Source organism: Sinocyclocheilus grahami, unplaced genomic scaffold (assembly GCF_001515645.1).
Source record: "Sinocyclocheilus grahami isolate Dianchi unplaced genomic scaffold, SAMN03320097.WGS_v1.1 scaffold2824.1, whole genome shotgun sequence".
In the NCBI taxonomy this organism is placed as follows: Eukaryota; Metazoa; Chordata; class Actinopteri; order Cypriniformes; family Cyprinidae; genus Sinocyclocheilus; species Sinocyclocheilus grahami.
In genome coordinates this window covers 23,365-34,478 of record NW_015508000.1, presented here as the reverse complement: position 1 = coordinate 34,478, position 11,114 = coordinate 23,365, and the positions used below count along the sequence as shown (strand labels likewise).

At 37.4% G+C, this 11,114-nt stretch overlaps 1 protein-coding gene across 1 annotated transcript; it reads right to left on the bottom strand.

The window, feature by feature from the left end:
• Positions 1-7,132: 7,132 nt before the first annotated feature.
• Positions 7,133-10,667, bottom strand: LOC107575698 (deoxynucleoside triphosphate triphosphohydrolase SAMHD1-like). Its single transcript, XM_016262047.1, has 7 exons — positions 10,567-10,667; positions 10,013-10,104; positions 9,731-9,843; positions 9,416-9,552; positions 9,239-9,331; positions 9,059-9,163; positions 7,133-7,297 (listed from the first exon to the last, which is right to left on the bottom strand). Exons 2-7 carry the CDS (start codon positions 10,081-10,083, stop codon positions 7,133-7,135), a joined length of 684 nt encoding a protein of 227 aa, XP_016117533.1. The 5' UTR covers positions 10,084-10,104; positions 10,567-10,667.
• Between the last annotated feature and the right edge of the window lie 447 nt (positions 10,668-11,114).

Here is an 11,114-nt window from a genome sequence, read left to right as displayed (position 1 = left end):
TAATAATGATTAATTCCCTTACAACTAAGTAAATTACTACACGCGTTTTAGAGGAAACAGCTCATCATTTAATTAATTATGAACAACCTTTTGGCTAATCTTCAACATGTTTTACACTAAACAATACTTTTGGGTTTAACTATTTTTTAGTTTATACCAAAACAAAATGCCGTTTTGAAGTCTTTTTTCTGACTTTTTGTGACAGGTGGGATTCAGCTCACAGCATTTCTCATTCATTCCTATGGGATCCGTAAAAGGCGATTGAGTGTCACACAACTCGGACTGAAATTCAATGATGTCAAGGCTGTAATAAGATTGGTTATTAAGAGACACGTGATCCAAGTCAGCTGTTACGCTTTCTCCAATAGTAATACAGACTCTGTCATCTTCCTATAGTAAGTCAATATCTTGATTTTATTTCAGTGTAGTGATGCATTTCCAGCTGAAACGGAATATTGAATAGAGGGCAGGGTTTTATTTTTGCGCTCCTCCTCTCTGTCTCTCACTCATATCAACCTAATGGCTGGAGGGGTGTGTTTAATGATATTCTGCCCAAGCCGTCAAACTAACGTCATCAGAGAAGGAATGCCATTCCAGAGTGGAAGCAAATGTTCAGATTTTGATTAAAGATTACCAAGACAAACATTGTTTTTTTCTCTCCTGAAGAGCGACGAGAGCCCCGGAGCGGTCTTGCGTCATGCCGGGGTTAACGACACCAAGCTGCGGCAGACGGAGACACTGAAGAGGGACTTCAGGAGCCTGATCGAGACGGTGTGTAGCACATCGCCCGCGACGACGATCATCGTGTCAGGACTGATTCCCACGTATCGACGAGGACACGAAAGTTCAGTAGACTTTTTGCTTTAAATGAATGGTTATTATCATGGTGTTAAGAACAGAAACTGCTCTTTGTTAATAATTGGAATCTTTTCTGGGAGCATCCTAGGCTTTTTCGCGCTGATGGCCTGCACCCCAGCAGAGTCGGAGCAGAACTCCTGTCGGACAACATCTCCAGGACGCTGCACTCCATATGACTAGTAAAGGCTGATTTATACTTATGCGTCGGATCTACGCCATAGGCTATGCGTCAGTTTTCATTTATACTTCTGTGTCTTTGTCCGCATCGATGTGCAGTACACATGCAAACCGCTAGTCTGCAGTGTCCACAGGCATGTTGCTGGTGTAACCCGCAGTACCACGGTAAAAGCCGAAGAAGAAGCGAGTGATCGGAGAAGCATTATAGCCGTGAAGGCGGCAAATAAATATCAAATCATTAAATCATTATTTAAAACTACAAAAAGGAGACAACAATGGAACAGGAGAAGATGGCATTCTTTCTATCTCCACAAGAACTTGTACCACGGCAGATCAATATTGTTTGTCGCAGACAACTACTGATGTATAATGCTATGTAGTATAATAAATTATAAGACACTTGTTCTTTGCTTTGTTTTATTTAATATAAGAAGGTGTAACATTAAAATATATTAAAGTGCACATAAACACACACAAAACTCAACCCTACATACGGAGGGTGGGGTTCTAGTAGACCAATCACAGCGCTTGCATTCCGCATAGAATTGACGCTCTGTTCGATTTTTGGAGAGGTGCACATCAGGCCACGGCGTAAGGTGTGCGTCTATGTGTAGGCTACGGCTTAGGTTCGATGCAGAAGTATAAATTGGGCTTAAGTCAAATCTCAAACTGCCATGATGACTTTTGTTCTACCCGCTTAAATGATAGAAGTATTTGCGCTGTCATAAATAAATACTGTGTCTGTTCCCCGAATAGTGAGGTCAAAATATAAATTTAATGCAGGATCTAGAAAAAATCTGATCGTGATTAAACTAGAAAAATGTAAAATAAATGAACAAAAGCAATTTTTTAAGTTTCGGCTCCTAAACATTAGATCACTCGCACCCAAAGCAGTTTGAAAAAACAGCAGGGCAGAGGGGTCGAGCGTCCAGCTGCAAGTGAGCCCAAGAGAGAGTATTCCCCTGTCCTTTTCTCCCGGTCTGATCAGCGTCCCTCTGCTGGTGTGAGCGACCTGATCTCATTTGGGGAAAAAGTGAGGATGAGCTGCTTGATGACAGCATGTTGGGCTCAAGCTGTTGGGCTCGGTGAATGACCGCGCCCCTCGCTACCAAAAACGGAATGGATGCCGAGCTCCTCCGTATTCTCTCCAAAGCGGTTGAAGTGCTGGGTTTAGAGTGGTCTCTGCCAGAGGAGCCCTCTTGCAGCCATCTGGATGAGTGGTCCCTGCCGGGGCGCCGCCAGGCCCCTCGTCAGCATTCTTCTCTGGAGGTCCACGACGAGCTCACCAGATCGTGGCGCGCTCCCTACTCCGCTCGCCTCCATACTGCTTCTTCATCCGCTCTCACTTCCATCGACGGCGCTGAAGAAAAAGGGTACGATAAGCCACCTCCCCTAGATGAGTCAGTGGCCACGCATCTCTGCCCGCCCACGGCCATCGGCTGGAGAGCGAAGGCCACTCACCCATCCATGCTGTGTAGGACCACTTCCGCTCTCGCTGAACGCGCCTACACTTCAGCTGGACAGGCGGCTTCGGCGCTTCATTCAATGGCAGTCCTCCAGGTCTTCCAAGCCAAAATCCTCGCATCCACCGATGAGTCTGGCATGGACCCCACGACCCTCAGGGATCTGAGGAGCGCAACCAACCTGGCTCTGCGTGCCACCAAGACCACCGCCCAGGTGATCAGGAGATCGATGGCCAACCTTGTGGTGCTCGAGCGCCATTTGTGGCTGGCGCTGACAGAGATTAAGGACGCGGATAAGATCCCCTTTTGATGTTTATCTGTTTCTGTTCCTTAAACCTGACTTGTAAAGTGACCTTGGGTTTTGGAAAGGCGCTATATAAATAAAAAATCTTATTATTAGTATTATTATTTTTATTATTATTAGTATTATTATTATTATTATTATTATTATTATTAGTTCACCAAAAAATTAAAATGGTCATAATTTATTCTCCCCATGTTATTCCAACCCCATACAAACTCAAATGTTTGGAACACAAATAAATATATTTAATATTCTCTTAATTTTTTTCTCCATTGCAAGTCTAGGAGACCAATATTTTCTTCTGAACAGACATGTTCGATATGATATAATTAAAGACTTATTCATATGTAGCGTCTGGACCATTCAAACACACAATATATATTTTGTTAGCTAGATTTAACAAATACTCTGTAACACCCCAGGAAGCCGAACAGGCCCCTGGTTCAATAGCAACACTGACACCAGATACGTTTACGACCTCATGGATTGTGACCAGGTAAAATGTCCCATAAGCAAGAGGCAAATGCAGAGTAGAAATTGACTTTTCTACTAATTAATTCACTGGAGTCACTTAATCATGCAGATTTATGCTACAAGCTTTTGTAGAATTGTACAGTAAGGAAGTTATTTCCCTTAACCAGGAAATTAACGTTATTAGAATTGACAGACAGTTGACCCTGAGAGGTCAGCTAAATATCTACAGCGGATCTAAAATATTCATAATTAATTATAACTAGTTATGATTAATTATTCATATTTCCTCATGAGCTGATTCATTACACATATATAAATATTGTCATGGATACTTCTACAATAACTGAATGAACTTGAAAATACTGATTATCTAGACTCTCAATGGATTAACAAAAAACGATGAGAGAAAATTAAATATATATATTCATTTGTGTTCTAAAGATAGACAAAAGTCTTATAAGTTTGGAATGACATGAGGGCAAGTAAAATATTTTTTTTGTGTGAGCTATTCCTTTAAGAAAGGAAGACCAAGAATGATGACTCTCCAAATCAGACAACTCCAAAGTTAGAAATAAATACTGTTGAAAACTGTTAAAATACTAAAATAAATACTGTTATTTCATCAAAATGTGAAGTAAACAGGCAGGAGACAACAGAAACATTTATTTTCTAAAAATTACTCACATCAATCTCAAAAGAATGATGCTATCCTATGCCTTTGGCTTTCAACATCTACAAAAACAAACATTATTTTACTCTTAGTAAAAAAAAAAAAGATAACATGATGGTATTATGAACTTTACTTGCTTTAACAGTCTTTCCCTCTCTTCTGAAGAAGCTGAGAAAATCGTCTCCTCCTCACACAAGCAGACCTCTGTGTCGTTAACTCCCGGCACGGGCACAATGAAGACACAATGCTCAACAAGTCTGATATATTACATGCAAAACATTACTTTAACAATTATCACTTCATCGGCCTCAAAATAATTAGGCTAGACTTTATTGCATAACGCCGTTTCCTTTAGGAAACCAACGTTGCATTCAGTTTAACCGTGAAAAAAAAGATTACGAAGTAACATGTAAATATGTTAATAACCCTCTATTAACAACTAAAAAAAATTTAAATATTGTAAAATTGTATGTAAATATGACAGAAGACACTCACTGACATTATATTAAAAGCACCTCTTCCGTTCAGTAAAAGAGCCTGATGTTAAGACTAACTCATTGTGCTTATTTCTGAGGCTAAATCCGCGTCAGCGTATTTTTCAATATAAACTCTTTTCGGACTGTTTCCGCCTTCCATGAAATCTCAAAATACTATACCGGACTTAAACAATGAATGATGACTTTACATTTTTAATCTTTACTTACATAAACCGTCTTTCACTCACACTCGCTTCCACCTGAATACGCTGAGAAAATGGCGGCTTCTCGCACTGGTGTCATTCGATGTTAATGTAAAAGGTTACCCTTTTAGCTCACTGTGACCTTACATTGTGACCTCATCACGAGTATCCTGGGAGCTCATGGTGAGATCTTAAATTTTTGACTGGGTATACATTTAAAACGAACATGTTTTTTGACAGCATTAACCTCCATGAATTTATCTCACGCTCGAGTCTCTCTTCAATGAAGGCCCCAGAAACATGTCTTAAGATGAAATGTTGTTTTCTATTTTTATTAAATGTTTTATTATGATTATTAGTTGCATATTAGCTCAATTTGTTATACAATATGCATTGTAATATGCATGTATTAGTGATTGAAAATGTGTTGTGACATAGTTTCAGTTTGGTGTCTTTCTGCAAGAGTTCATACGAAAAATGAAAAATATTCATTGTTTTAAAGCAAGTGAATCCAGTGGATCCAGTTCTTCTGTTTAATGGAGGAAGAGATGAGCAGATAATCTGTTTTTATATGTATATAACAGCTTTAACCTCCATACATTTCTCTCACGCTCGAGTCTCTCTTCAATGATGGCCCCAGAAACATGTCTTAAGATGAAATGTTGTTTTCTATTTTTATTAAATGTTTTATTATGATTATTAGTTGCACATTAGCTCAATTTGTTATACAATATGCATTGTAATATGCATGTATTAGTGATTGAAAATGTGTTGTGACATAGTTTCAGTTTGGTGTCTTTTCTGCAAGAGTTCATAAGAAACATGAAAGATATTCATTGTTTTAAAGCAAGTGAATCCAGTGGATCCAGTTCTTCTGTTTAATGGAGGAAGAGATGAGCAGATAATCTGTGTTTATATTTATATAACAGCTTTAACCTCTATACATTCCTCTCACGCTCGAGTCTCTCTTCATTGATGGCCCCAGAAACATGTCTTAAGATGAAATGTTGTTTTCTATTTTTATTAAATGTATTATTATGATTATTAGTTGTGCATTAGCTCAATTTGTTATACAATATGCATTGTAATATGCATGTATTAGTGACTGAAAATGTGTTTGAGCGAATCAAACATGTTCTAGTTAGTTGATAGTAACAAATACATTTTAAATGGGTTTCCTGTCATCTGGAGCCAAACGACACTTCTTTATATGTGTCGGCCTGTGATTCAGAGGAGCACTTGTGAATAATTTATTTGCTGTTTTTGTCTGTTGAGGTACATTAAGGCAGATGTAATGACTGAGAGTCTTTGAAGAAGCTGAATGATGCAGGGTTTTTATCTTGATCTTGATCTCGGGTTCATACAGCTGAACTGTTGGTGGTGAATTCAGATTTTGTCTTTTTCTTTTCACAGGTTCGCCTTTGTACTGGATCTACAACTAAAGCTCTTGTTAATATTTCATTAGACTGCATTTAGATTTGATAACATTGTGCTTTCGTTGTGACAGTTTCATTTTGGTGTCTTTTCTGCAAGAGTTCATAAGAAAAATGAAAAACATTCAGTGTTTTAAAGCAAGTTAATCCAGTGGATCCAGTTCTTCTGTTTAATGGAGGAAGAGATGAGATCAGATAATCTATGTTATTCATACACACTTCAACATTTCACAGCTAAATATTCAGTGTTGGTTCTGGGAACATAAAACATATTTCGTTTTCTTGACATTAGAGGAACGTTTTTAAAAGGTATGATGTTCCTCAAACGTTCTTTCAACTTAATTTTTATTTAAAATTCAACATTTTAGGAACGTTGATTTGTATCATTCCAAAAACATAAAAATATTCAGTTTCCTTAATGTTAGTAGAATGTTATTTAAAGGTTAGTATGATGTTCCTGAAACATTCTTTCAATCATTCAAACACCTGCTGTGAACAAGCACTGAAAGAAAGAGAAATAAGAACACAAACTACAACTTTCTTCAGCCACAGCCTTAGATGAACTGAAGATAAAAGACATTAAATCTCTCAAGATCTGATTAAACAATTCCACAAACAGCACTACCAGCTTCAATTATTACTAACCAGATTTACTTTATTTCTGTCTAATAATATAATTATATATATATATATATATATATATATATATATTAATATACATTTACATTCCTAAAATATGTAAACCCAAGCTTTACTTTCTGTAACTAAACTTCTTGCTGCTCCATTTTGCAAATAAATATGCAACACAAATTAATTAAACCTTTTTATTACTTCCACATTTATCAGTCCTTCATATTCTTAAAACTCATAACTCAACACAAGAAAACATGAAAGTGTCTGGCAACCAGAGTTTGCAAAACTTGTTTTTAATTCAGATTAAATTATTCCATTATTTCATAACTATATACCATTAACTGAAAACTGATTTTAACTGAACGTACAGATGTTTTCTTTGAGTAAATTGATTTTGTGTTACAGTCACAGAGAATAATTATATGTCAAGTATTCAGCTGTCTATTTGAGTCCAAAATTGTCTGCACACCAGATCTGAAAGCACTTCTCAGCCTCTTCCACCTTCTTCTTCTCCTCCTCCTTATCTTCAGCTGCCTGATCATCAGTTTGTTTGTAGTAAACTCTGACCAGCTCTTCATTAAACCTGTTTGGCAGGAAACTGGACAGCTGACAATAAGACAAGTGACACAAAATCAGTTTTCTAACAATACTTCAACAAAATAAGTTTCACTGAGCCAACACTGAGAAGACAATGTTCAAGCCTCTGTCCAATTATTTATTTATTTGTTTGTTTGTTTGTTTGTTTGTTTGTAAGGACTGATGTTTCCATCCAAAGTTGTGAATATCGCAAAATTGTAATATCACATAAAACAGTTTGCAAATATAGTACTGTGTCCAGCGAGATGTAGCCTAAAGAACAACATCGTCACTTCCTTATAGACTGGTGCCTAACATCACAAAGAAAAGGCTAATTCGCTGCAGTAGTAGAAGCCACTGTTTTTTTTTGTATTTAATAAATTACTTGCTCCCCAGAGCACAAAGTCAAAATGCAATAAATGCGGTCATGTTATCTTGCTTTTGGAGGCGGACGCCTGCTGTTTGGGAACGTGGTCATTAAAACAGTTCTAGGAGGTCATTATACTGAATCACTTTGACGAAGACTTTGGCTCAGGCATTTCAGAATAACCAAAACAACATTTCAGACGGGGAATCAGGGAATTTATTCTGTAAATGTGTTTCCATTATAGTTTATGTATGTGTTCTTATTTTTATGTAAATTTTTTATATGTGTGTTTTGTATGCATATTTTTAGAATTTGTCTTGCTGTTTCCATCCAGCGTTTTTTATGTGATATTCCAAAATGCAGATAAAAACAAGTGGATGGAAACATAGCTGATCACACTCAATTGGAAAAATACATAAAGGTGCAATAGGTGATTGTCTTCAGAAACTATTTTTGTTATGCTGGTTGAAAGTCTCTTCACATCCCGATAGCAATCATTAAGTTAAGTGGTCTAAATGTATTTATCTGTATTTATATATTCTGTGGAAGGTGTAGGACCAAGAAATGTTTGTCCAATCAAAACGCTCAGTCCAAGAGTTTTAATATGCTTTCCTACCTGCCTGTCAACATATGTATTTGCATACCTCAGTATACAGTATACGTCATCGGTGCGTTCACGCACGCTGTGCAGAGAGAACGAGAATGGCAGTCAAACATCAACAACCTGATCTACTTTTACTAACTATAATATAAAGTTTTCTCACCGGTGAATAACACATGATGCAGGGCTTCCCATACATTGATTTATTTGTGGCGGCCCGCCACAATATCAACACTAACCGCCACAAATAGATTTTCCAAAATGCTTTGACTTCGTTGGATAAACATGAGCTCTGCATGTTTCAAAATCAAAACACGGCATGGGTGTTTTTATATGAATGTATCATTTTTGAAAGGAACCGGTTATCTTCAGAAAAGTTTCGATGTCATTTTAATTTCATCTTTCCTAAAATGCCTGTAGCATTCATGAGCGCAGCGCTGCTTTGTTTACAGCCATTATCGGGGAAACCGCTATTCATGCCTCTCCTAAAGCGCCTCCTGCTGGCAGAGAATGAATTAGCATTTTCAATAAGCCTGCTGTTTTATATTTACATTATATACATATATATTTCCCCCAGGGAAAGTGCCGCCACACATAGAGTGTAAGTCTGTGGGAAACACTGTGATGTATTGTAGTAATGTTGTCTCTGGTCATCGGGTCTGTGTGTGCGTTCATGCGTTCAGGGGGCGTGGCTTTGGACGGTGATTGCAGGAAGGGTGCGACGTTTGCTTTTAGTGCTATCAGGCTAAATTTAGCATTTTCCAAGATCTCCTACTGCACCTTTAAACAATCTGAAATAAAACAGTTAAAGTGTCACGAGTACCTGATAATCTTTAATGGGAGAGGCTTCGTTGGGTTTCCTCTTGCTGTAGAAAAATACCTTTTCAATTGGGTTTTTGTCCTTCATGCCGTGATCCAGATCAACCACCTGAATAAGAAGAGATGAAATAGCTAGTTTGTGAAGATATGAAAGCAGATGTGAAGTGTTTGGAATATAACTTACATAAACTGGTAAACCTTCAGCATTCAGAGAAACAGTCGGGTCTGTAGGTTTGTACTTCTCTAATGCTGCCTTCCATGTTTCTGTCAGCTCTTCCTGAAATTTCAGATTTGAGAGGGCTTGTCAGTTTTGGAGGGTAAATTAAACTGTAAACCAGTGTGTTTTTCACTTCTATCCAACCTTTGACATGCTGTTCTCAGTCAGTCGAGCTTCTCCAACAAACTTTGGCAGCTTTCTTCTGACGATCTTGTTCAAGATGTCTCTGGATTTCTTCAAATTGTCAGCAGTGGAGGACAAGATCTGCTCAAAGATCTCATCTGACAGAAGAACAGAAGTGTCATTATTAGCATCAATAAAACATGTTATTTCATATGTCCTGAGACACATTACCACAAGTCTTAATAGAGTGAATGTGTTTATCTTGGAATAATATGGCACATATTTACTTCTTTTATTTATATATTTGTGTGTTTTGTGTTTTGTGTTTTTGCTAACCTGTGAGTTCGCTGTAGTCCTCTGCTGTTTTTATGGCTTCAGAAATCTTCAGCATATCTTCAGGTTTTCCTTCATGAAGATCACGATCAGCTCGTACGAGCGCTTCTGCAAGCCTAACACAGAGAAAAACATGTGAGTTAGTGTTTCAAACATGTATAAGGAGTGCAGTCAGTGACCTAATTTATGTAATATCCTGGAAAGGAAGAATTAGTGATGCAAGATTTTAAATACTGTACGATCAGCAGCACAGGTATCACCACTAATCTAAACAGAGAAACTCACATGTCTTCGATGATGTTGCAGATCTTGTGCTGATAGGCCTGGCGATGGAGAGTGTATCGAGTGCGAAACATGTCATAAACATTATCAGCCTCCTGTTAGATAAACATCAGTGTGTCAGAGATCCAGATCACGTAAAGCAATGCCACTTTTAGATATTTCCCAAGAAACAAAACACTAAAGTTGAACACAAAATAATGTATTTTGAGAAATGTCTCAGTGTTTTTGTCTTTGTACAACGAAAGTCAGTGGGGTCAAGGGTTATTCTGGAGCCCACTGACTCATTGCATGGAAAGAAACAATAGAAACATCCTTTAAAATAACGTATCACAGGTTTAGAACAGCATGAGAATATGTAAATAATTTAAACACTTTAATTTAAAGTCTGCCTTTGAAAGTCATTAACTAGTGTAATATGTCTGACATGATATCTGAGTTCAAACTATAAAACAGAGTAGACAAATTCTGAATATATTAATTGAGCTTCTGCTATATGCCATACATACAGTGTGTGTGTTTGGTTTGTAATGATAATGTGTGATCACTGTATGAGGCACCTTGTCTCTGAAGCAGATGTGTTTTCTCCCGCTCACTTCACAGACTCGAGCAAACTTCAGCAGACGCTGATGGTCAAAACTGTTTCGGATGCCCAGGTGATGACAGTCTCTGTCAAATAAACATTAAATATGAAAAATATCCTATAAATAATAGGATCATCTTTATTCCAGCTTGGTTCTGTTTTTGTCATTTCATGGGTGTCTATAAAATAACAAAAGGTTAAATATAAACTTTAAATATGCTATTGTGACAAGAGACTAAGATATGGTTGAAGTAAAGCTGTAAATATATACATTACTAATATTATTACACAATAGCAGATATTTTCTCAGGTTTTTTTTTTAGGCTCTTAAAGGGTTAGTTCACCCCAAAATGAAAATTAGGCTGTGTTTTACCCCGATGCATCCTAGCATCCTTTCTTCTTTCAGACGAATCCAGTTGGAGTTATATTAAAAATTGTCTTTGATCTTTCAAGCTCTATCGTTGCACTCAGCAGGTGTTGCATTGCTTCTGTCCAAAAGATGTGAAATAAAAAGCACCTTTCCAT

Excerpts from the sequence above, each read along its gene's own strand:
- LOC107575698 (XM_016262047.1), bottom strand. The coding sequence starts at position 10,083 with ATGTTTCGCACTCGATACACTCTCCATCGCCAGGCCTATCAGCACAAG. Across the intron at positions 9,844-10,012 it reads TGCAACATCATCGAAGACAT|GCTTGCAGAAGCGCTCGTAC; the intron begins GTGAGTTTCTCT and ends TCTCTGTGTTAG. Across the intron at positions 9,164-9,238 it reads CTGAAGGTTTACCAGTTTAT|GTGGTTGATCTGGATCACGG; the intron begins GTAAGTTATATT and ends CTTCTTATTCAG.